This window comes from Physeter macrocephalus, chromosome 8, assembly GCF_002837175.3.
Source record: "Physeter macrocephalus isolate SW-GA chromosome 8, ASM283717v5, whole genome shotgun sequence".
Lineage (NCBI taxonomy): Eukaryota > Metazoa > Chordata > Mammalia > Artiodactyla > Physeteridae > Physeter > Physeter macrocephalus.
Window position 1 is genome coordinate 3093224 of NC_041221.1, and position 26933 is coordinate 3120156.

Consider the following 26933-nt stretch of genomic DNA (forward strand, 5'->3'; position numbering starts at 1 on the left):
AAACTACCAGTGGCATTTTTCACAGAACTAGAGCAGGGAATTTCACAATTTGTATGGAAACACAAAAGACTCCGAATAGCCAAAACAATCTTGAGAATGAAAAACGGAGCTGGAGGAATCAGGCTCCTGGACTTCAGACTATACTACAAAGCTACAGTAATCAAGACAGTATGGTACTGGCACAAAAACAGAAATATAGAGCAATGGAACAGGATAGAAAGCCCGTAGATAAACCCACACACATATGGTCATCTTTTCTTTGATAAAGGATGCAAGGATATACAGTGGAGAAAAGACAGCCTCTTCAATAAGTGGTGCTGGGAAAACTGGACAGGTACATGTAAAAGAATGAAAGTAGAACACTCCCTAACACCATACACAAAAATAAACTCAAAATGGATTAAAGAGCTAAATGTAAGGCCAGACACTATAAAAGTCTTAGAGGAAAACATAGGCAGAACACTCTATGACATAAATCACAGGAAGATCCGTTTTGACCCACCTCCTAGAGTAAGGGAAAGCTTTTCCACAGCAAAGGAAACAATAAACAAGACAAAAAGACAACCTTCGGAATGGGAGAAAATATTTGCAAATGAAGAAACTGACAAAGGATTAATCTACAAAATATACAAGTAGCTCATGCAGCTCAATATCAAAAAAACAAACAACCCAATCCAAAAATGGGCAGAAGACCTAAATAGACATTTCTCCAATAACGATATACAGATTGGCAACAAACTCATGAAAGAATGCTCAACATCACTAATCATTAGAGAAATGCAAATCAAAACTACAGTGAGGTATCACCTCACACCAGTCAGAATGGCCATCATCAAAAAATCTACAAACAATAAATGCTGGAGAAGGTGTGGAGAAAAGGGAACCCTCTTGCACTGTTGGTAGGAATGTAAATTGATACCGCCACTATGGAGACCAGTATGGAGGTTCCTTAAAAAACTAAAAATAGAACTACTATACGACCCAGCAATGCCACTACTGGGCATATACACTGAGAAAACCATAATTCAGAAAGAGTCATGGGCTTCCCTGGTGGCGCAGTGGTTGACAATCCGCCTGCTGATGCAGGGGACACGGGTTCGCGCCCCGGTCCATGAAGATCCCACATGCCGCGTAGTGGCTGGGCCTGTGAGCCATGGCTGCTGAGCCTGTGCATACAGAGCCTGTGCTCTGCAACGGGAGAGGCCACAACAGTGATAGGCCCGCGTACCAAAAAAAAAAAAAAAAAAGAGTCATGTACCACAATGTTCATTGCAGCTCTTGAGAGAGTGGTATGGACATATATACACTACCAAACATAAAATCGATAGCTAGTGGGAAGCAGCCGCATAGCACAGGGAGATCAGTTCCGTGCTTTGTGACCACCTAGAGGGGTGGGATAGGGAGGGTGGGAGGGAGATGCAAGAGGGAGGAGATATGGGGATATATGTATATGTATAGCTGATTCACTTTGTTATAGAACAGAAACTGACACACCATTGTAAAGCAATTATACTCCAATAAAGATGTTAAAAAAAAAACCACCACAATGGCTTGGTAGAATGGCTTTTACAATAAAGACAAAAGATAAGGAATTCTGGAGAGGGTTTGGAGAAAAGGGAACCCTCTTGCACTGTTGGTGGGAATGTAAATTAGGGCAGCCACTATGGAGAACAGTATGGAGGTTCCTCAAAAAAGTTAAACCAGAACTACCATGTGATCCAGCACTTTCACTTGTGAATGTATATCTAAGGGAAATGAAATCAGTATCTTGAAGAGATATCTGTACTCCTATGTTCATTGAAGCAGTATTCACAATAGCCAAGGTATGAAAACAACTTAAATGTCTGTCCATGGTTGAATAATAAAGAAAATGTGGTGTATAGATACAACGGAGTATTATTCAGCCATGAACAAGAAGGAAATACGGCCATTTGTGACAACATGGATGAACCTGAAAGACATTATGCTAAGTGCAAGAAGCCAGACGCAGAAAGACAAATACTGCATGCTCTCAATTACATGTGGAATCTAAAATTGTCAAACTCATAGAAATGGAGAGTAGATGGGACTTCCCTGGCAGTCTAGTGGTTAAGACTCTGCGCTTCCACTGCAGGGGGTGCAGGTTCGATCCCTGTTCGGGGAACTGAGATACCGTATGCCACGAGGCACGGCCAAAAATTTAAAAAATAAATAAAATTAAGAAATGGAGAGTAGAATGGGGTTGGGAAGAAGGGGGTATGAGGAGATGTTGGTCAAAGGGTACAAAGTTTCAGTTACACAAGATAAGTAAGTTCTGGAGACGTAATGTACAACAATGTGACTATAGTTAACAGTATTCTATTGTATGGCTGAAACTTGCTGAAAGGGTAGATCTTAAGTGTTCTCAAAACACGCAGATAAAAAAAGGCAACTATGTGAGGTGGATATGTTAATGGATATGTTAACTGACTTGATTGTGGTGAATATTTTGCAATGTGTACATACACTATATCAAACCATCCAGTTGTCCCTCTTAAATATACAAAATGTTTCATTGTCCATTAAAACTCAATAAAATTCTCAAAAACAAAGTTATTGAGGCTTCTGCCTTGCCTTCTCTTACAGACTACTGCACTGGGGGGAAGCAAACTGCCTTGTCATGAGGACAGTCAAACCATTTGGAGAAGTCCATGTGGCAAGGAACTGAGGCCTCCTGAGAACCATAATGAACTTTCCCATCCATGCCTCTTGGAACTGGATCATCCAGCCCAAGTCCAGCCTTCTGGGATGGGGCATGGGCAGTGCCTGATGGCCCAGGCAAGCAATATAAGCAGGTAGCTCAGACCTCCATAACCTGCACCCTTTTTGCACCCACAACTCTCCATCAGCTCACACTTATGGCCACGTTTGGAAGGGCATCCCTGATGATACACTGATGGAGGAGGAAAAAGCACAAGCTTGGTTCTTGGTTGGTGTGTGAGGGTACTAGGCAAAAATACACAGTGGCACTACGGCTGCCCCCAGGATCGGCCTTAAAGACAAGAATGAGGCGAATTCCTTCTAATGGGTGGCTTCAGTGGTGTACCTGGTCTAGATGGAGAATATATGTCATCCATCTACTCTCTCTACACACAGACTCATCAGCAGTGACAAATGGCTTGGTCAGTTGATCAGAGGTCTGGAAGGAGAAACATGGGAAGATCATCATTAAAGGAGGTCTGAGGTAGGGGCGTGTGGATGGACCTATGACAGTAGGCCCAAAGCATGAAGATGTCTCTACCCATGTCAATACTCCCCAGAAAGCCTCCACCTTGAAAGGAAGAGGCTCTGACTGACTACATCTTTTCAACCGTTCACTTTCTATTTTATTTGAAATTCATTGATTTCTAATGTATGCCCCAGATGCTTTCCATTTTGACTTAAGAAAACAATGACCAAAATAGCTTCTATTTTCGTGGCACATTCATGCATATTTGCCTCATTTTATCCAGGGGTCCTTCCTGGGAACTAGGAATGACAGAAAGGAGTTATTCCCTTTACAGGTGGAGAAAACTGATGTCAGAGATAATAAGTGCCCTGCTGAGGGTCACTAAGCCAGCGGGTGAGGGAGTTTCTTGTTTCCAGACTGGTGTTCTGTGTCTGTGGCTCCTTGGGCTGTGGAGGGAAAGCAGAGCTGAGTCAACCAGCAGGGGGCGCCTGATTCTTGCTGTCTGAGTCTGGCCACTGACCGTCCAGAGCAGGCTTCTGCCATCAGATGCGTGCGAGAGTGCCTGACATGTGACTGGTGAGTGGGCTCAGTTCCAGAACGCTCTTCCACTCACCGACCCTCCACCTACGGGTCACATTTTAGAGTTGCCCCACTGTGTGCGCTCACTCTCCAGGTGCCACTGCAGACCTGATGATGCTGCATGGTTCTGCCCAGTCCCCAGCAAGGAATGGACAGACGTTCGCACCTGTATACGGAGGCCACGTATTTCAAGCCTTAGTGCTGATAATAACCTTTCCCTTCCCGCCATACTACAAATGTGGAGCTTGTTATGGAGGTTTATCTTTGCGGCATGAATATTGATTTTTTTTTTCAATTCTTTCTTTTTGATGTAAGCTTTCTCTAACAGAACTCAGTTTTGCTGTGTTTCTTTTTTCAGCTTTCTCATTTATTATGGTCCCCTCTTCGGCAACGGGAGAACCTGTGAATTACAAATTCATTTAATCACGACAGATTTGTATTGAGTAGTTCCTGTGTGCCTGGCACCACGCATAGAGCACTGAACAAAAAATCCCAGCCCTCATGGAGCCTCCATTCTAGGGAGGGAGACAGATAGTAAACAAAATAAATAAGGAAAATATATGATCTGTCACATGGTGTTAAGTGCCAGAAAGAAAAATCAAGCAGAGAAGGGGAAGGGGGGTAGGGGAAGAGGTAGCCTGGGGGGACGTCTGTGCTGTAAATGAAGAGGTCAGACACAGGCTCACAGAGCGGGTGACCTCTGAGCCAAGACCCAAAGACGGTGAGGGGGCTGGCTCTGCAGATACTTGGGAGAAAGCTATTCCAGGGAACAGATAACTTAAAGGGCCCACTGCAGGAGAAGTGTGGCTTCACTGGAGTGAATAAGGAGAGACAGGTCAGAGAAGTAAACGGAGGGGGAAGGCGTGTGGGTCAGGGAGGGGGAAGGGCCACGTAATCCACGGGGATGCTCTTGGTGTTGACTGCCAAGGAGAAGTGCAGGCAAGGAGAAACGGTCCAGAGGAGTATATGTGATGATCACTTCCTGTAAAATATTTTAACTTCCAATCCTTCTCAATAGCCGCTCTCTGGAATTTGGAGGAAGGGACCAAACCTTAGATGTGGAATCCTAAAGCCCAGGCTCCCGTGTGGCTGTGAGGTGGGCGATACATTTTTCTTACTGAAATAGCCATGACATCTGGCTCTTGGGGCCGGTTGGAGGTACAACCATGATAAGACTCGAGCTCTCCTGGGGGCCAGCCATCAGGATCTTGTTGGAAGAATGCACCTTTCTCTTCCTGACATCTGCTCAGTGCTGCTGGGAAGCAGTCGCGGGAGGGCAGGCTTGGTACCACCATCCAGACTCCATGCGTGGGCATATCAGGAGTTGAGATGGGGTTCCACAGGTGTTGCTGAGCTCCTACAATATGCCGGGCATGCACAGGGGATACAGCCAACGTCCTAGCTGCATGGACCTTAAAGTCTAGAGGGAGAGAGAGACGTGCATAAACAAACTAATGTGCACCCTTCTGTCAGCTACTGATCAAATGGCACAAGGAAATATGGAGTAGAGTTTGGGGGTAGATGACGGCAATGAGGGGACCTGGGGAGGTCTCCCTGCTCTCTGATCCAGAGCGCAGAGCCCTGAATGAAGGGAGGGACAGACCACACGCAGATCTAGGAGAAGCGTGTCGTTGGCAGAGAGAAGAGCAAGGGTAAGAGCTCTGAGGTGGGAGAGAGCTGGGTGGCTTGCAGTGGGGGCAGGAGGGAGGCACAGCTAGTGAGTCTTGGGAGGCCAGATGCTGAAGACGGAAGCAGGGGCTGCACCAGCATAAGGCACGTGGGCATCTTTTCTGTGGTGGGGGATCTGTTGGACAGTTTGGGGAAGGGAAGTGGTGTTGTGATAGGATTCCCATTTTTAGGGCATGGTTTGGGCTTTGGTATGGAAGCAAGGGATACCAGTTAGGAGGAGAGAGAGGATGGTAGCTTGAAGAAGGTGACAATGGTGAGAGTGGCCAGCCATGGTCACATGTGGGTGTGTTGTGAGAGTAGAACCCATAGCATTTGCTGAGGGACTGGATATGAGGCTCAGGAAGGAGAGGAAGCAAAGGATGATTCTTAGATGTGGGGGTGAGTTGGGGTGAAACCCTAGAAGAGGAGTGGAGCAGGGTGTGTGTGTGTGTGTGTGTGTGTGTGTGTGTGTGTGTGTGTGTGTGTGTGTGAGTTGAGCCCAGTTTAAGTCTGAGATCCTTTCAGACAGCCTGGTGGAGAAGAAGAGGGTTTGGTCACAGGACTCTGGATTCAGGGAAGTGATCCAACCTGGAGAAAATGCATTGGCTTCTTCAGTAATAAGTGTAGTTGTGTTTGTGGAATATTCTGGGGCCTTCTTGAGTGACTTCTCCCAGTGTTGTGATGATCACAGTGTTGATTGAAGGAGTGAGAGCTAAAATTCACCGTGTGTTTCTAAGTGCCAGGTACTAGGCTGAATGCTTTCATCTCATTTAATTCTCACGCTTCCTTATTATCCCACTTTTACAGATGGAAGAGACTGAGGCACAGGGAGGTGGTGAGTCACGATTCATTTTCAGAGAAGGACATCACTGCGGGGTGTTGCACGTTTCCTGCTCTCCAGTGCCAGCCTAGGTTGCCTCCACACCCCACTCTGTGACTGAGGGACCCCGCCTTCCTCAGCCTTTGCACTGTGCACATTCAACAGCTGAGTGCTGTGAAAAGATAACGGTGCACATGAACTCTGGGGACACGTGTTCAAGTCCTGCCTCTGTGATTTACTGGAAGCTTTGTTTGGGGAGAATTAACGTATAGAGTTCAGAGAATGTCTTCCAGGCAAAGTTTCTTCATGCCTGCTCTCTTTGCTTTGCTCTCTGTTCCTTCTCCAGTCACCAGCCAGCTTCTGCCATCCTAACCCCCTCCAGACAACTTTCATTTCCTGGCCGTGCCAGCCTGATTACTTCTAATTGTCTTTGACTGCTTCCAGCTGGGTCTCCTAGCTGGCGTTCTGTGGGAGCACATAGACAGTCTCCCAGCCATATGGAAGGAGGAGATGGAGAAGGAGACGGGAAGGAGGCAGCTGGTACAAGTCAACTGAGAAAGCTTTTCACGGGCTTTCCAGCCCACTGTAACTGGCAATGTTTTTTAAAGGGTTAATGCATCCAAATTAGAGAATGGCCCATCTCTGACAAGACAAACAATTATATTTGTTGACTGCCCATAGGGAACCAACAATATAACTGCAAACGCTTTTAGAAAGTTATTAGAAGTGTCTTCCCCCAGGACAGAGGGGATCTTGCTGTCTGGAGCAATGAAGCTCCACTTATTTGAGAATCCGTGAACGATGGCTTTCTTTTTTTTTTTTCTAAATTTATTTTTTGGCTGCATTGGGTCTTCGTTGCTGTGCGCGGGCTGTCTCAAGTTGTGGCGAGCGGGGGCTACCTTTCATTGTGGTGCGTGGACTTCTTATTGCAGCGGCTTCTCTTATTAAGGAGCATGGGCTCTAGGTGTGCGGGCTTCAGTAGTAGTGGCACGTGGGCTGCAGCAGTTGCGGTGCGTGGGCTCAGTAATAGCAGCATGTGGACTTTAGGGCAAGCAGGCTTCAGTAGTTGTGGCTCACGGGCTCTAGAGCGCAGGCTCAGTAGTTGTGGCGCACGGGCTTAGTTGCTCCGTGGCATGTGGGATCTTCCTGGACCGGGGAACGAACCTGTGACCTCTGCATTGGCAGGCAGATTCTTAACCACTGCACCACCAGGGAAGTCCCACGATTGCCTTCATTTATGCAAATATATATTGAATGATGACCGTGTCTCAGGGCACTGTGCTAGGTGCTCTAGGGCAAATAGAATCTCTTGTTCTCAAAGAGTCTAAAATAGAAGAAAGACATTCACAGGCAGTAATACAGGACTTAAGAAGAATGAGTGATATAGAGTAAGAGAGAAGGAGGAGTGATCAGCCTCTTGCAGCTCACTGTTGTTAAACTACAGTGCCCACGTGCTCTGGAACCCACACGCCACAACTACAGAGCCCACACGCCCTGGAGCCTGTGCACCACAACTAGAGAAGAGAAAACCCGCACACCACAACTAGAGAGAAGCCCACGCATCACAACGGAGAGCCAGCGCTGCAATGAAAGATCCTGCATGCCTCGACAAAGATCCCGCGTGCCGCAACTAAAAGACCCTATGCAGCCAAAAAAAAAAAAAAAAAAAAAGGTGCAGAGGTGAGGAAGCCCCATCCTGGATAAAGACAGCTGAAATGTAGTGCTTAGAGACATCCCACAGGAAGAGAAGACGTATAGTTTGGAATAATTAGTAGAGAATCTTCAATGCTGGAATATGATTTTCAACAAGACGTTTTCCATGGTTTTCTATGTATCTATCTAACCTGAGGGCAGTCCATTGCTTTGTGTACTAATTTGTCTTACATAAAGGAATTTCTGGGCTTATTCCTTATTAAACAAGGCCATTTCAGAGGACAGGACCTATAGTTCAAAAACCAGTTACTAAGCCCAGGAAGGGTAGGATTTGGCCTTCTCTTTGGCATCCATCCCAGCTGATGGAATTAGCAGTGAACTTGTATCAAACCCAGGCATCAGGCTTGAAAAAGAATTAACGGGCCTGGATTTTCTCTCTTCTTCACCCCTTTCCTGACCTCCACCCAGAGAGGATAATTAAAAGGAAAGAAAATCTCTATTTCATTGTAAATATCTTCCATCATTTTTGTGCCTGAATTGGCTTTTTTTTTTTTTTAGGCCATAAAGGTAATTTGATGAACTGTCTCTGACATTTGCTTTACTCTATAATAAAGTAATTTCTAAATGTTCATACAGAGCTACTTATCCTAACATTTAAAGAAATTCATACTCTATTATAAACACATAGGCTACTAACTGGGGAAACTCTAAAACCTTTTCAGAAAGAAGATGCAGAATGGTTTTGATCCCAGAGTGAGCTCCATATTCCTCATCCATCAGATCTTTGTGGAACATTCACTCAGGGCTGGTCATATAGCCCCCTTCTCCCGCCAGGTTACTGTCCTAAAATTTGATTATTGAATCGGAGACATTGTAGCGATTGGATTGGCCTTGTGGAAATTATGGGGGTGGGGTGGTAGTAACGAAGTCCCTTAAGCACAGCAAGAAAAACATTTGAAAGTGTATTTTTAATATTGAGAAGAGGGAACAATGAGGAGACTGATGGAAAACAACCCCAGTCTTAAGACGCGAGTAGTCGATCATAGCATATTTAAAATTAGATCTACTTAAAACAGGCGTTTCTCTGGGTCACTTTTCACATGGGTCAGAAAGCCCCCAAGACACTGGATTAACGACTGCTGTGCACCCCCTCCTCTTCCCGCCTCGCCCCGATCTCAGAGCACTGAAGTGGATCATGCCATAATTGTTTACAGCGGAGTCAGTAGTGAAAGGAACTTGAGGACCGAATCCTGCCTTGGAACTCTGATGCTGTAATATCAGGGGTTAAGTATGCTTGAAACGCTGGTGCCTTTTATCTGGCTGCTCAACAGGTAGCATTTCGTAAATGCCTCCCCCTTCCTCCCCCCTCCCACCTCCCTGCCACGAGATTCCTCATTTTCGGTTTGAGAAGACGCTGGGGAGCCTGGAGAAGATCAGAGTCGTCAGGGCAGCTTCACTTGTTGACGAGGGATGAGGAGAGTCAGGGCGCGCACAGAACAAAAGCCTCCAGGAGCAGGGAGCGCTGGTCCATCGCATCCTGCAATCACCGGTATCATTTCAATGGAAAGCAGAGAAGGTGTAAACGTACGAGCCGAGGCAGCAAATGCCCTGGTTCCTACGTTGCCGCTGCTACTAGTATTGTTGCGGCTCCTCCTCCTCCTCCAACACAGCGTTCCCGTCTGGTGTGGGCCCGGGCAGACGCCCCGCCACCTCTCCATCCTTCCTTCCACCCATCCAGGGTCCAGAGGGTCCTACTACGTGCCACGCCCGCGGCTTGACAGCGGGCACCTAACCCACAGTCCACCGGGTTCGAGAGAGCCTCCCTCCCTTCCTCCTGCCCGGGGTCCGGGGTGGGTGCGGCTGGTAGTGGCGGCTTTCTTCGCCGAAAGGTCCAGGAAAGCCCGAGCCCCGAATCCGGGCGAGAGGCGCAGCCGGAGGCGGCGCGACTTGGGCGGCCCGGGAGCGCGCGTCTCCGAGGCAGCGCGAGGTGCCCCCGTCCGGCGCTCAGGTGGCTCCGCCGCCCGCTCCGCTGCTCCCCTCGCAGGGCCCTCCCCTCTCCGGCGAGGGTCGAGTTTGGCTGTTGCGCGCGGGGAAGGAGGGGCTACGAGGGATTTGAAAGTGTACAGGCTGCAGAGTGGAGCTCGCATCTGTTCCCGCCGCCCGCGACCGGATTAAATTTCTGCAAATTCAAACTGAATGGGGCTTTCTTCTGCTGCCTTCCAGAGGGCGCCTGCAGCCCGCCGCGCGCTGCTCTCGGGCGGGAGCGGCCGCCCGGCGCGCAGCTAGGAGCCAGCGAGCCGGACCCGAGCCCGTGCGGGCCAGCCGGCGGCGGCTAGGGCGGAGGCTGCCGAGGCGCCCGGGCTCCGGGACCAGGAACCCCGGCTCCGGGACCGGGCACCGGACCGCGCCCCTGCCCCTCCGCGGCCGGCTCGTTCCCCGCGCACCCGAGCGGGGCGACTGTCACTAGCCGCCCGGACGGGACCCCGGGCGGGGTCTCGGGGTCCCGACAGGGGCCCGGGCGACCCTCCGAAGAAGAACTTCTTGTGGGCGGGTCCCCGGTACCCTGTGGCCCGGGCGACCGCTATTGTCTGCGCGCGGCGCTCGGCGGCGGCCCGGGGCGCGGGAGCCGCGGGCCGGGCGGGGCCGGGCCCGGGGTGGCGGCGGGAGGAGCCGGGGGAGTCGCGTGGGCCGGACTAGGAGGAGGAGCCGCGACCGCGGGAGCCGAGCCGGAGCGGCGCGGGCAGCGGGCGAGCGCGATGCCGGCGGCGGCGGGGGACGGGCTCCTGGGCGAGCCGGCGGCGCCCGGGGGCGGCGGCGGCGCCGAGGACGCGGCCAGGCCGGCGGCGGCCTGCGAGGGAAGTTTCCTGCCGGCCTGGGTGAGCGGCGTGCCCCGCGAGCGGCTCCGCGACTTCCAGCACCACAAGCGCGTGGGCAACTACCTCATCGGCAGCAGGAAGCTGGGCGAGGGCTCCTTCGCCAAGGTGCGCGAGGGGCTGCACGTGCTGACCGGAGAGAAGGTGAGCCGCCCGGGGCGCCGGCCCCTGGCCTCCGGGTTGGGGGATCGGGGCGGCAGGGGCGGCGGGGACCCTGCGGAGAGCCCTGCGCTGCGAGTCTGGCTGCGGAGCCCCGGACGGGCGCCTCCCGCTCCGTCGGCTTTTCCTCTCGGGTTGAAAGCGGGGTCGAGCCAGACGCGCGCGCAGACCCTCGCAGCCGGGATACCGGCCTTTCCCGAGGGGCGATCTGGGGTCACTTTCCCCGGGGGGCGACTGGTTTCCACCGCGAAGCCGCCCGCAGCCTTGTTTGCTCCTCGAAGGGCGCCGCCTGGCGGACACCAGCGCGGGGGTGGGGTGGGCTGGGGTCTGGGGGACTCTGGTCTCCGGGCCGGTAGGGGCGGCAGATCAGTGGAGAGGCTGGAAGCAGGAATGGAGTGCGTGGGCCCTTACGCTGAGGGTGGGAGAGCCGATTAGCCAGCCCTTGGGGGAACTTAGAGTCTGATCCTGGGCTCTGGGTAGGAGGTGAGGGAAGGACGAGAGCCCAGGGACGTGCGCACCTGTGGGCTGCGGCAGCTAGGGGAAGTTTTGCGTGTTCACAGGAGGGTTTTCACGCGCCGCCCCTCCCTCCACACACAGCCTTCCCAGCCCTGCATCCCCATATCACCCCCTCCCCACGCTCAACCATTCCACCCCCTCCTCCCTCCTCACTCCAGCCGCTGGGGTGGGAGCTGCAGTCAGGATCCTGCTCTGGCATATACAGAACTACACACCGCTCTCCCCAGATTTCAGAGGTTGGGAGACGCCTTCTTATCTTTCTAGAAGAGGGGAAAGGAAAGGAAGAACCCCAGACACCTGCAAGGGCACCCCCTCCAGCCCTGTGAGAGGTTAGCAGGATGTGAACCCTTGCCAGGCAAGCCTCAGCTAGACCTAAGTTGTAACTTAGATCTGTGAGAAGAAACCCATAATATGATGACTTACTTTTGAGGTGAGGCTCCAGCCGGGAGGCTGCCCCAGCCTGGGAGTTACCCTAAGCTTGGAGCTACTTCAGACTGGGGTTGCCCCAAGCGCATGATCATCTGAGACTCAAGGCTCCCCCCAGGCTGGGGCTTGCTCAGCACGGGTGGGGTAGTAGCCCCTTTTTGTGGCCCATTCACCAGGGAGGTATCAGCAGTGTGGGTGGAACCGGGAAGCTCCAGGCTTCCTACCTGCCCTTCCACCCTCTGCCCTGGGATCCTCTGTCCAGCCTGGGAGTTCCTGGGAATGCACTGCGGGGCGACCTCTGATTACTGGGCGAGCTGCCCTGCCCTCCAGTCCCCAGCCTCACCTGGCTTTAATCGCCCTCCTGGGTTCCCCAGTGTGTCCTGGAGCCCCTTGCATTTGAGTGCAGGTCTCCGTCACCCTTGTCACTTGTCCTTTTCCTACAGCCGCTCTGGGTGAGGTGCCCTTTTTTTTGGGGAAGTGGGGTTAGAGTGAGCAGTTCTAAAAGTGCCTCTTGCTTGAATTTCCATGCAAAATGGGAGTGTTCAGGATGAACTCACTGAATTGAGTAACTCTTTAAAGAAGAATAAGAAAAACAAAAACAAAACAGAAAAACTCCAAACCTCATTCTAGTCCAAAGGGAGCGCGGCACCGTTTACTCCTGGGTTGGCAGTGGGCTGGGAACGTACACATCCCGTCATGGCGCGGGGATGCCCGAGGCCCCAGCTTGCTAACTACAGTGCGCTCACTTCTCCGTGCCCGGCACGCGGGGGTAGAACTTTATTTTCATTCGAAATGTATAGGATTCAGTCTAGTTGTGTATGTTCCCTCTTGAAACTTAGCAAAAAGAGACGAGGCGTTATGCGGACAGCTGAATGGGCAACGTTAGGAGCACGCCCGCTTCCCCTGCCCTGTCGCTCAGCTGCTTCGGGCTGCCTTCCACTTTCCGGTCGGTGCTGTGGGTCCGGCTCCTCTCCGCTGCATTTTTACTCTGTAACATCAGGCTGTTAGTTTTGGCTGAACTGCCCGAGGATGCACTCAGAGCTCAGTCCCTAGCCGGATGCTTGGGTTCTGGAGCTCTTTGCTGGGCCTGAAGGCACCCTGGAATGTGGGGAATTCCTTCCCGGATGGGGTCCAGTGAGGATTCCCCATCACCCTTAGGTGCTCACGCCCGTTTATCTCATCTTGTCTTTCTTAAATGATGCATCTCACTTCCTCTCCACACCGGGAGGAACAATTAATTGGACGTAAAATTATTGTGCTGGACTAATTGATTGGATCTAGTTAAGGAGAGTGCTTCTTAGAGTGGAGCAGGAGGTTGAGAGATTCTTCCGACGTGCCCTTCTTCAGCCCTGAGAATCGGTGCTCAGGGAATGCAGGCATTGTGAGAAATCTGGATTTTAGTTCACTTAATGGCCAGCTTGAAAGAAACAACGGGTGTCATTCATAGCTTTTTATCTCCCAGATCCAACACCTTAATGCTTAACTAAAAGATTTGGTTTTTGGCGGATCGTAGAGATTAAAATATGTGTGTGTGTGTGTGTGTGTGTGTGTGTGTGTGTGTGTGTGTACATGATTCTGCCTGGGAAGTATTGCTGAGTTCATGGGTCCCCAGCCCCACTCATGTGCTGGATAATGTCTTACTAAGACCAAAACAAAGGTGAAGTCAACCTCACACTATTTGCAGCCTCCAGGTCTCTTTATAAGGTGACCTATTAAGGGGGTGTTCGCCCAGAGAGGGGCTACTCCTGTGAGCCAAGCAAGGGGAGACCTCGAGGTGACAGGACCCAGAGGAAGGGAAACGAAGTGTGCCCAGAGTGGGTGATGTGAGTGTTCCGGAAGGGCCTCTCCCTTCAATAATTCCCCCTTTGCGGAGGTGCATACTTTCTGGAGAAAGCACTTCACTCTTCTCCATTCCTTTTTTTTTTGGAAAGGACACAGACCACTGCAGGAGGGGAATTAAGTCATGAAGGCTGCCCTAAGAAATAGATGTATCCCCCCATGCCATCCCCTGAGTAGAAGGATCCAGGACAGCCTGTCCTGAGGAATCAGTTCATGAAAAATCTGCAAAGGGGGATGGAGAAAGGGAAGAAGGGGAGGTGCCCCACGCCTGCAGTTGCAGTCTCAAACTGTGCACGTTGTGTTGGGTGATTTATGGCAACATCCAGAGTATTGCTGGCTTAGGGTGTGTGTGTGTGTGTGTGTGTGTGTTGTGTTTTGACTTGGCGCACGTTTCCGAAAAGCTTTGGGTGCCATCCTACGTGGCTCGCTGAGAATTACTGTCTGAGTCCGTCTGACAAAAGGAGCCGCTTTTTCCTGACTTTCATTCAGGCTTCAATCCTATCTTATCAAGAGGCTCCTTTTCCCACCACTGCCTGCAGGACAGTATTTTTTTTTTATTTTTTTTGCCAGCCTCTCTCCAAAGTTGTTTGAAAGTCATTTGGATCTAGTCGGCCCTTTTACCACTTGAAAAGAAAGGATGGCTTTGGGCAAGACCTAATTTTGTCCTCCTGTAGCTTTGAGTGGCTGCCATCCTCCGTTAACGCGGCTTTGAAAATAAATCATTCACTCGATCATGTGAAACTCTTAACCAGTACGTTCTCAGTCTGTCTTTGACTAAGTTGATGATTAGACAAGGAAAAATGATCACAAAATCAGACTTTGAAAAAAAGGATTCTCAGTGGCTTTGAGACAAAGAGCAAAGTTGCCGTGCAGGAGTATTAAGTGATAACTTTCAAATACGCAGGAAGAGGTGTGCTTGCGGCCTCTGTATTGGTCCGCAGTACCTATGAAATGCATAGTCTCTGGCACTTGATAGGTTACTCATTTTAAAAATGAAAGAATATAGTTGCAGAGGCTTAGAGAGAAGAGCATAGGGGTATCTCAAGTATAGAGCAGGTTCCACAGGCAGGCAAAGCTGCAAAAAGGGGGGAAAATAGTTGAGGCCACAGTTACTTTTTTTTGTGATTAAGTCTCTCTGAGAGACAAAGTTAGGTACAGAAAATGATTGGTTAAGATGTTTAACTACCTTGTTCTAACCCTTGGTTTAAAAAAAAGAGCCTGTTTATCACTTTCATTGGAGCTCTTTTGGGGCTAAAAATAAGGGTTGCCTGCTTAGTAAGTTGCCAATAATTATGCTTCAAGCATGACAGCGCCAGATACCTGGAGGGAAGGAGTTACTAAAAATACAATTTACTATGTTTTTTGGAGCAGGAAATATGACTAATTTTAGAGGTGGCCTTTTGGCAGATCTGTTTTTAGCAAGTATTTCGGAAACAAACAGGTGCTAAATCCTGTATATATATATATATATATTTTAAGTGCTAGAAATTTAGGGGTAATAGCTCTGAGGCTCAAGAAATGCCTAGGGAACTGGAAATTCCAATTAGTCCCAGCAGCGATTTCTTGGCAAGCGAAAGGCATTGGGCAAAAGCACCTGCTCAGTGTGTTGCTTGTGATAAGGCAGTGCCTATAATTTCCGAGATTGCATGCTGCAGTTCACGGGCACAATCTTTTTGAACTTCCTGCCCTGCCTCATCTTTTTGAAGTCCTCGTGAAGGGTGGAACTTGGCACTTAGGGCTCGCTTCTCAGTGTTCATGGATACGCAGGTCCCATGGACTTCAAAGGGCGCTTTGAGTCAGCACAAGAGTGCTGAACAGTGCCCTCGAAGAGGAGCGCAGCCTGACACTTTCTCTGCGGGTGTGGAGTCACCGGCACGGGCTGGGCTCAACGACAGCAGTCCGTACGCTGGCGGCTGTTCCAGGGCCACGTGGCGCTCATCCATCCCAGGGGTTAACTTTTCCAGGAGGTGTGGGGAGTGGCAGCCGTGTCTGCCCAGAGAGAGAGGAGCAGACTGGGTGTCCTGTGGGAAGGTGGTTTGGACACCAAGTATCGTTTACCTTGGGATGTACGCCCCATCTCGATTATTCATGGTAACCCAGCGACCTGCTCTCTTGGCTAATTGAAACCCGTAGATAATCCCCAAGCCTTACTTTTAGCAAACTGGTGAAACCTCTTCCTCCGCTCAGCCTGGGCCCTGGCCACTTTCAAGTGCTGACCTCAATTGGATTTCATGCTCTCTGATGACATGGTGCTGGCTGGTAGGTTGACCAGCAGGAAAGGGGTGAACCACGGGACCTGAATGGTACCCGAGGAGGCAGATACTTCTGCAAAGGTAGACAGAGCTGTTGCCGCTCCTGTCTCCTGAACACCAGCTCAGCGGTATAGCGCTTTGTGGCATAGCGCTTTGTGGCATATTCAGGGTCTCCCGTGCGTTTTCTCATTAGTTGCTAGAAGCAACCCTGGGCAGGTGAGAACCAACTCACTGGTGTCCTTACCTTTGTTGGCTACGTGGAGGTATGCCCTGAGTAGATTTTTCCTCTGACCTTCTCTTCTCTATTGCTAGGGCGGCCCTAACAAATGACCACGAACTGGGTGGCTTAAAACAACAGAAATTGATTCTCTTAGACTTCTGGAAGCCAGAAGTCCAAAATCAAGGTGTTGGCAGAACCTCTGAAAGCTCTAGGGGAGGATCTTTCCACGCCTCTTGCAGCTTCTGACCATCCCTGGCATCCCTTGGCTTGTGGATGCGACACCCCAATCTCTGCCTCTGCCTTCGTATGGCCTTCTTTCCCCTGTGTGTCTTCTCTGTCTCCAAATCTCCCTCTCCTTATAAGGAAGGAGGGGAATGTGGTCTTAGGGTGTATACTCGGGACCAACACCTGTGAGGGGAGGAGAGGCGAGGAGAGGGGCAAGGCAGCATTGGGCAAAGGCAGAAGTTGGGCCCCGATGCAGTCCCAGCTGAAGCCCCCCGCCCATGCCATGCTGCACTCTGGAGCTGAGACGTCCAAGCTGGGGCTCTGTATCTTTATATCTACTGAGGTGTCCAGGTTGGGGCGAGGGGACTGAGCCTTTGTAACTTTGGACCCTGGATCCGTCACTGGGTGAGGGCTGCCCTGGGAAGGGGGCGTGGCTTTGGACACTTGCTGAGGGAAGTTGCTGGGGTGAGCTCAGCAGCAGAGGTCAGCAGCTGGGGAGGAAGTTCTTAGTCCAGAAGGGGAAGTGGGGCAGCGCGGCCAGGTGTCCACTGCTTACTGGGAGAGACAGGCCGGAGTCCAGCGTCTTGATCTGAGTCCAGGCCGGATCCATAAACAAAGTGGGCAGCTTCCCGCCCTACCTTGCCCACCTTGTTATGGTGCTTCTCCACCTGAAATGAGGGGACAGCCAGAGTCTACTTCCTAACGGTGAGCATGCTGGGAATATTCTGGCCTTGCGTTTCTTTTCACTTAGGATGCTCAGGGCTCACTGTTGGGTTTGTGGATACCTTTGGGGTACTTTCATGTGTTCTATGTGTTTTCTCTTGCGGACTTTATGTCCACAGGGTTGGACTAACTTGTCGACCAGCTTGTCTAATCAGAGACAGTGGGAAAGTTCCTCCCTCCCCCATCACTCCTGAGTTGTGGGAAATTGGATTATTGCCAGACAGAGTCATGATTCGGGACATTCGGGTGACAGGAAGGATTGCTCGGGTGGGAGCCATCTCTTAAGACCCTCTTACCACCTCTACCTCCAGCGAACCGACTTTTCCCTACAGCAGTTTCTCATTACTGGATTCTTTCTGGTTTTTAATCACATGTGTGTGTGTTTTAAGATTCGTTTGGCTAAAGTTTGGAATAGGAAATACAGACACGTGGTCTTAAATGGGAAGGTTTCAAGAGGGGATGCAGTGAAAGGTAATTCTGCCTTTACCTGTGTGCCTCAGTGATGGGTTCCTCTCCCCAGGGGCAACCCCACTTCTAGTTTCCTGTGTATCCTTCCAAACATACTCTATCTGCATACAAGCGTACATACATTTGATACTCCATATGCATGCATTTGTAAAGGTATAGATATAGGGAAATATATTTTTACACTATACATGCTGTTCAGTATCTTGCTTTTTTCACTTAACAATATATCTTGAACGTCCTTCCCCCAGATTACTACAGAATTGCCTTATTCTTTTTAATTACTGCATAGTATTCATCGTATGGAGGTACCATGTTTACTTAGTCATTCCTTGATGAGTACGTCAATGGACATTACTTAAGAAATTAAGCACAATTAAAGAATGGACATTTAGGTTGTATACAATTTTTTCTTATTCTCCAATAGTGCAGCAGTAAATATCTGTGCCTTTGTGTCATCTTGTAAATGTTTCAAGTATATCTGAGGGATAAATTCCTAGTCTTAGGCAAAAGGGTATGACTCTTTTGTTTTGTTTTGCTTTTTTGGCCACACCGTGCAGCTTGTGGAATCTTAGTTCCCCAACCAGGGATCGAACCTGGGCCCCTGCAGTGAAAGCTCTGAGTCCTAACCACTGGACTACCGGGGAATTCCCAAAGGTATGACTTTTAACTGTTGACGAATATTGCCAAATTGCCCGCCAAAGAGGTTGTCCTAGTTTATACTTCCATCAATCTGGTATGTGAGTTTCTTTCCACATCTTTATCAATATAAGGTACTCTCAAACTTTCTGATCTTTGCCTATCTAGTAGATTAAACATGATATCTTTTTTATGTGTAGTTTATCATATTTGTAAGTGAATTGAACATATTTGTTCAATATGTCCCAAAACAATTTGAATTTCATTTCTGTTCATTGTTCATGTCCATTCTCCATCTTCCCTTGGGTTTTTGGTCTTTTTCTTATTGATTTATAGGCACTTTTTATATTTTAAGGCAATCAGTCCTCTTTCAGTGATATAGTTTGAAGCCTCCTCCGCCTTGCTTGCTCCCTGCTTATTCTTTGTCTTTGTTTCTTGGTCATCCTCACCATTGCAGAGGTTATTTCCCTGGATTCTACTAACTAGTGAGGGGCCATAAGGAGCTTTGTGGTTCCATGGACCCCTACAAATTGTATGTGTATAATTATATTTCTGGGACAAGGATCCATGACTTCATCAGATTCTACAAGGAATTATTTACCCCCAAAATGTTAAGAGCCACTGCTTTGTTGCCCATCCGTGTCAGCAATGCTGTCTGAATGGAGGTTTGTATGTTGGGATCAGGATTTGGATCACCTTGGCGTGTTAGCACCTGTGCTAATTGGGCTGAAGTTGCAGATTACACTCGGGCTAGGCAGGTGATTCTATGACTGTGACCTTGGCTTGGCATGCCTAATTTCTGCCTTCCTGTCCCCCACCATGCCTGGGTCACAGGGAAAGGGCATGATAGAGTGTAGACAGATTTTTGGAAGACCTTGACTCTTGCTAGGACATGTTTCAATCATGTCCCATTATTTCTTCATGGGAAAGGTGATAGATACAGTTTATGGTGGGTGGTTGAGAAGAAAGAGAAAGAGGGAGTATCAAGGGAAATGAAAACCTTTTAAGGAGCAGTAGCTGCCTCTTAACTTGGACATAAAATGCACCGAGTCAAGTGTAAGCACGTGTGTAAAAATATTCCTGGGACCCTTTGGGGCTATTTTGTCCACCCTCGAAGCCTTCCGGCGGGTGCTACTGGTGGAGTGAACAACTGGGCCTGTTTGGAGTCCTGGAGGTCAGCATGGCCTCGCTCTGATGACCCTCTCTATTGCTCCTGTCCCCTGTCACTCTCTGCCCCCTCGCCTTGCTTTGTCTTTCCTCAAAGTGCTTCTCACCACCTGTATTAGTTTGCTAGAGCTGCTGTAACAAAGTACCATACACTGGGCGGCTTAAACAGCAGAGACTTACTGCCACACAGTTTTGGAGGCCAGAGCCCAAAATCAAGGTGTTGGTAGGGTTGGTTCCTCCTGAGGGCTGTGAGGGCAGGATCTGCTCTAGGCCCCTCCCCTTGGTTTGGGGATAGCTTTCTTCTCTCTGTGTATTTTCACATTGTTTTCCTCTGTGTGTGTCTGTCTCTGTGTCCACATTTCCCCTTCTTACGAGGACATCAGTGGTACTAGGGTCCATCCTAATGACCTCACTTGATGACCTCTGTCAAGATCATTATTGCCGAATAAGGTGAAATTCTGAGGTACTGGGGGTTAGTCTGAAGGTTTGTGTCCCCTCAAATTTCATAGGTTAAAACCTAATCCGCAATGTGACAGTATTAGGAGGTGGGGCCTTTTGGAGGTGATTAGGCCATGCGGACAGAGCCCTTATGAATGGGATTTCTGGTCTTAAAAAAGAGACCCTAGAAAGCTCTTTTGCCTGTTCTTCCATGTGAGGATATGGCAAGAAGATGGCTGTCTAGGAACCAGGAAGAGAGATCTCACCAGATGCCACATCTGCCTTGATCTTGGACTTCCCAGCCTCCAGAACTGTGAGAAATAATTGTCTGTTATTTATAAGCTATTTGGCCTATGGTATTTGTTGTAGCAGCCTGAACAGACTAAGAAAGGACTTAAACAGATGAATTTTGGGGGGGACTCCATTCAATTCATACCATCACCTGACCCTATGCTATATATTTCTGTGTTCATATGTTTATTATTTTTCTCCCCATTAGACTGTAAGCCCCATGAGGGAGGGATCACTGCTTTATGCTTGGTGGCTAGAATAGTATCTGGTACAGAGACGGTGCTCAGTAAATATTTTTTGAATGGATCAAAGAATGCTTTGATCTCCCCAGGCCATGAGGACGGTCGGCCGGAATGGTTTTGTTTTGTTTTGTTTTTCATTTTTTTTTTTTTTTTGGTCGCGCCCTGGAGCTTGCGGGATGTTAGTTCCCCGACCGGGGATCGAATCCGGGCTCCATCAGTGAAAGCATGGAGTCCTAACCACTGGACCACCCAGGGAATTCCCTGGCCGGGAATGGTTTGACAGCCCTGTCTCTCTCACTTCCTTGCGGCTCCTGGGTGCGCCCGTGTGAGCAGTGAGTAGATTGGACAGCTTGTTCAGCTGGTGCTCTTTGGGAAAAATTCCAGACCCAGGACAGCTGTGCCTTCTGCAGGGACTTGTTAAGGAAGTCACCTAGGTATCAGAGGGACCAGCCAGAGACAGAAAGATATTCTGCAATGTCATGGGACTGTTAATGGACCCTCAGCTCTTTCCTGAGAAAATGTAGCAACACTGCAGCAGATGGGCGACGTTGCTATTTGCAAACATACATTTCTTTGGATGTTTCCCATGGAGATATATGGAGCTTTGGATTCTGTCTCTTTAACTACAATTTTTTTTATAAGTTTATCAGTCTCTTAGCCAAATTGCTGCCAAAACATTTAGCAAACCTGTTGCTTCTCTTGCCTGTTCTCTGAGCCATTTGTTTTGTTCTCATCCCTTTCCTTGCGTTATCTCTGTCGTGGTTTTTTTTGTTTTGTTTTTTTCTTTTGAAGTATAGTTGACTTACAATGTTGTGTTAGTTTCTGCTGTATAGCAAAGTGATTCAGTTTTATATATATGTGTGTGTATATATATATATATTCTTTTTTTATATTCTTTTCCATTATGGTTTATCATAGGATATTGAATACAGTTCCCTGTGCTGCACAGTAGAACCTTGTTGTTTATCCATCCTATATGTAATAGCTTACATCTGCTCACCCCAAACTCCCACTCCATCCCTCCCCCCCCCCCTCCCCCCTGGCAACCATCAGTCTCTTCTCTATGTCCATGAGTCTGTTTCATAGATAGGTTCATTTGTGTCATACTTTAGATTCTGCATATAAGCGATATCATATGGTGTTTGTCTTTCTCTTTCTGACTTAACTTCACTTAGTATGATAATCTCTAGTTGTATCCATGTTGCTGCAAAGGGCATTATTTCATTCTTGTTTATGGCTGAGTAGTATTCCATTATATATATGTACCACATCTTCTTCTTTTTTATTTCGGCTGTGCTTCGCGGCTTGCAGGATCTTAGTTCCCTGACCAGGGATTGAACCTGGGGCCACAGCAGTGAAAAGGCCAGGTCCTAACCACTGGACTGCCAGGGAGTTCCGTGTACCACATCTTCTTTATCCATTCATCTGTCGATGGACATTTAGATTGTTTCCCTGTCTTGGCTATTGTGAATAGTGCTGCTGTGAACATAGGGGTGCATGTATCTTTTTGAATTATAGTTTTGTCTGGATAGATGCCCAGGAGTGGGATTGCTGGATCATATGGTAGCTCTATTTTTAGTTTTCTGAGGAACCTCCATACTGTTCTCCATAGTGGCTGTATCAATTTACATTCCCACCAGCAGTGTGGGAGGGTTCCCTTTTCTCCACACCCTCACCAGCAAGTGTTATTTGTGGGCTTTTTCATTATGGCCATTCTGACCGGTGTGAGGTGGTGCCTCATGTAATGTTGATTTGCATTTCTCTAATAACTAGAGATGTTGTATCTCTTTTTTTTTTTTTTTTTTTTCACTGCGCCACCAGGGAAGCCCAAGCTCTGTCACTTTTATCTCCTATTGAGTTTCTGTTGTCTTACATCCTGCCCCATGGCTTTTTGGTAAGGTGTCTGGCCATCCTTCTGACTCTGTTCAGATACTCTTGTTCCACGAATCTCCTCTCTTGGTCATGACTTGCTCTTTGCCAGAGCTCTGTGCATAGGGCACAGGAAGGGTGAACAGCAGTGAGGGATGCTCCCTGGGCACAGAGCATGGTGCTGAAGGACAAAGCAAGTGGAAAATGCAGCAGCCACCCACGAGGAGCCTTGCTCTCTCTGTTTCGGACGATGGGATGAAGTTCCGAATCCCAGTGATTCTCTAGTCTACCTGGAGCAGAGCAGGGTTTTCGTGACCTTCTGAATCACCAAAATCCTACAGGAGGGGATTGCGTGCTTGCTCTTTGCTTTGACCACGAGGATGTAATACTTATAACGATAGTAATAATTAACATTTATGGATCGCATACCATCTGCTAGGCCATGTCCTAGATGCTTTGCTGCAGAATAGAATTAATTCCTTACAGTGGCTTTTGTAGTGGGTAGTGTTGTCCCAATTTTGTAGCTTGGTTTGACTAGCCATCCGGGGTGCCCAAGAGTCTCTAAAGTCCTGCATTTGGGGAAACTCCTAAGATAACAGCAAAACCAGATGAACCCAAGAAGACATCTCATCAGTATTTGGAATCTTACTGAGGGTTTTCACATGAAACTATTAAAGAGCAGTTAATCAGGTCATGAATAAGTGATGAACGAACCAAACCCCAAAGCCCAAAGCCCTGGGAGTAACTGAGATGCTTGTTGTGGATGATGACCTCTACTCGTGGTCCTGGGTGGTGAGGGGGGCTTTTCCCACCCCTGGGCTCCAATATGCTAGGTTCACCGTGCACTCCAAGTCTCCAGTGTGGGCAGAGGTCCTGGTCTGCCATCTTTTACAAGTTCACAATGAGATGAAGAGCTTGAGCCTGCTGTGTGTGTGTGTGTATTATTAAATAAAAATCATAATACCGAGCTAAATATAAACACATAACTTTTTTTTTCAAAGATGTTTTTGATGTGGACCATTTTGAAAGTCTTTATTGAATTTGTTACAATATTGCTTTGTTGTTTATCCATCCTATATGTAATAGCTTACATCTGCTCACCCCAAACTCCCACTCCATCCCTCCCCCACCCCCACCCCCTTGGCAACCATCAGTCTCTTCTCTATGTCCATGAGTCTGTTTCATAGATAGGTTCATTTGTGTCATACTTTAGATTCTGCATATAAGCGATATCATATGGTGTTTGTCTTTCTCTTTCTGACTTAACTTCACTTAGTATGATAATCTCTAGTTGTATCCATGTTGCTGCAAAGGGCATTATTTCATTCTTGTTTATGGCTGAGTAGTATTCCATTATATATATGTACCACATCTTCTTCTTTTTTATTTCGGCTGTGCTTCGCGGCTTGCAGGATCTTAGTTCCCTGACCAGGGATTGAACCTGGGGCCACAGCAGTGAAAAGGCCAGGTCCTAACCACTGGACTGCCAGGGAGTTCCGTGTACCACATCTTCTTTATCCATTCATCTGTCGATGGACATTTAGATTGTTTCCCTGTCTTGGCTATTGTGAATAGTGCTGCTGTGAACATAGGGGTGCATGTATCTTTTTGAATTATAGTTTTGTCTGGATAGATGCCCAGGAGTGGGATTGCTGGATCATATGGTAGCTCTATTTTTAGTTTTCTGAGGAACCTCCATACTGTTCTCCATAGTGGCTGTATCAATTTACATTCCCACCAGCAGTGTGGGAGGGTTCCCTTTTCTCCACACCCTCACCAGCAAGTGTTATTTGTGGGCTTTTTCATTATGGCCATTCTGACCGGTGTGAGGTGGTGCCTCATGTAATGTTGATTTGCATTTCTCTAATAACTAGAGATGTTGTATCTCTTTTTTTTTTTTTTTTTTTTTGCACCAGGGAAGCCCAAGCTCTGTCACTTTTATCTCCTATTGAGTTTCTGTTGTCTTACATCCTGCCCCATGGCTTTTTGGTAAGGTGTCTGGCCATCCTTCTGACTCTGTTCAGATACTCTTGTTCCACGAATCTCCTCTCTTGGTCATGACTTGCTCTTTGCCAGAGCTCTGTGCACAGGGCACAGGAAGGGTGAACAGCAGTGAGGGATGCTCCCTGGGCACAGAGCATGGTGCTGAAGGACAAAGCAAGTGGAAAATGCAGCAGCCACCCACGAGGAGCCTTGCTCTCTCTGTTTCGGACGATGGGATGAAGTTCCGAATCCCAGTGATTCTCTAGTCTACCTGGAGCAGAGCAGGGTTTTCGTGACCTTCTGAATCACCAAAATCCTACAGGAGGGGATTGCGTGCTTGCTCTTTGCTTTGACCACGAGGATGTAATACTTATAACGATAGTAATAATTAACATTTATGGATCGCATACCATCTGCTAGGCCATGTCCTAGATGCTTTGCTGCAGAATAGAATTAATTCCTTACAGTGGCTTTTGTAGTGGGTAGTGTTGTCCCAATTTTGTAGCTTGGTTTGACTAGCCATCCGGGGTGCCCAAGAGTCTCTAAAGTCCTGCATTTGGGGAAACTCCTAAGATAACAGCAAAACCAGATGAACCCAAGAAGACATCTCATCAGTATTTGGAATCTTACTGCGGGTTTTCACATGAAACTATTAAAGAGCAGTTAATCAGGTCATGAATAAGTGATGAACGAACCAAACCCCAAAGCCCAAAGCCCTGGGAGTAACTGAGATGCTTGTTGTGGATGATGACCTCTACTCGTGGTCCTGGGTGGTGAGGGGGGCTTTTCCCACCCCTGGGCTCCAATATGCTAGGTTCACCGTGCACTCCAAGTCTCCAGTGTGGGCAGAGGTCCTGGTCTGCCATCTTTTACAAGTTCACAATGAGATGAAGAGCTTGAGCCTGCTGTGTGTGTGTGTGTATTATTAAATAAAAATCATAATACCGAGCTAAATATAAACACATAACTTTTTTTTTCAAAGATGTTTTTGATGTGGACCATTTTGAAAGTCTTTATTGAATTTGTTACAATATTGCTTCTGTTTTATGTTTTGTTTTTTTGGCCATGAGGCATGTGGGATCTTAGCTCCCCAACCAGGGATCGAGCCCACACCCCCTGCATTGGAAGGTGAAGTCTTAACCACTGGACCACCAAGGAAGTCCCCACACATAATTTTTTGGTAGCAGATTTTCTTAATGAAGGAAACGAAGGGGACTAGGAGTTACCTTGAGTAGCTCTGATTAGCGTTCAGTCTTAGTTTTAATACCTTTCTTTTGCACTGGAGGGAGAAAAATCTGTATGAGGGGAGAGAGGATTTTGAATCAAGGTGAAGCTGCAGATGCACGTCTTATGTAGCTCACTGAACAGTCCCTGAGAGTCTCCTTGTTAGACCACCCTCCTTCAAGAATGAACAGATTATTTATTAAAAACAATGCAGAACACCCCGTACCTTCACCTCGTTTATTTATGCAGACGGTTGGAGCTAGACTAGCTTTTCTAAGCCTTTGCTCTGTCCCCATTTGGGCTAAGAAGGGACGCTGGAGCCAAACGGAAGGAAGTGCCCAAGTGAAAATGAAGCTGCAAGGAAAGTGACTGTAAAGTCTGGGATCAGAATATTCTAGCATGTTACCTGAGCCCTACTTTAGTGAAACCAAATGGATAGAGATAAGTGTTATCACTTACGTAATCTGGTCTTTCGGTGGAATTACCGCGGCTTTGATGTAGAAGTCGCGGTTTTTAAGTGTACTCTTTATTCCAGGTTAAAAATTTAATTAGAGAAACTAGTTGATGACTCAGTTCTCAGTTGAACATTTACATTTATAATACTAATAAAAAACTTGTTTTGAAAATACTTGTTCAGGTTTGTATAGTGTCAGTCCCATGGAATGACATTTTATTCTATTAAAAACTAACATTTGTGAGCAGAGGTTGTAATTTCAAGCCCGATTTGACATAATGAAACTTGAATTTCCCTCTGGAGGGAAGGTGCTTTATGGCTATGGTACTCCCACCCAATTCAGTACCCTGAGATGCTTCTTCCTAGATCAAAAATGAGCTTTTTGTCATAGAAGCCATTAAATTAAAGCACCTGAGAGCACATAGAGTAACAAATGGTTTCTTTCCAATAATCAGACTTGGAATAATGTGCTACAGATTTCAGCAGGGCATATTTATTTAAAATATACATGTAAATCATCTAGTATAAATCCGTGTTTTTCCTATGATCAGCTATAAATATTTTTAAAATATTTTTTTAAAGTATTTTGGACCAAGTACTTCGTGTTTTAGAATTTTTTCAGCTAGTCTAGTCACTGGCACATTCTAGAATATTTGTGGTTTTTAATTAATCAAAATAAATCCTGGGCTAATATTTGTTAATTGCCATGTATTTTGTCCTTGCATAGCCACTTACATATACTATTTTCATTATTTTTTTAACATCTTTATTGGAGTATAAGAGCGTTACAATGGTGTGTTAGTTTCTGCTTTATAACAAAGTGAATCAGTTATACATATACATATGTTCCTATATCTCTTCCCTCTTGCGTCTGCCTCCCTCCCACCCTCCCTATCCCTCCCCTCTAGGTGGTCACAAACCACCTAGCTGATCTCCCTGTGCTATGCGGCTACTTCCCACTAGCTATCTATTTTACGTTTGGTAGTGTATATATGTCCATGCCACTCTCTCACTTTGTCAC

The 26933-nt window shown here is 47.8% G+C and overlaps 1 protein-coding gene across 2 annotated transcripts in view; it reads left to right on the plus strand.

The window, feature by feature from the left end:
- Window positions 1-10663: 10663 nt before the first annotated feature.
- HUNK (hormonally up-regulated Neu-associated kinase) overlaps window positions 10664-26933 on the plus strand; it is a 117790-nt gene continuing 101520 nt past the window's right edge. For both annotated transcript variants that reach the window (XR_003680775.2, XM_024120406.3), the window contains exon 1: window positions 10664-10924. Coding sequence is in view for 1 of the 2 variants with exons in the window: in XM_024120406.3 (XP_023976174.1) it covers window positions 10664-10924 (261 nt within the window). In the remaining variant the exon portion in view is untranslated. The remainder of the gene's footprint in view (window positions 10925-26933) is intronic.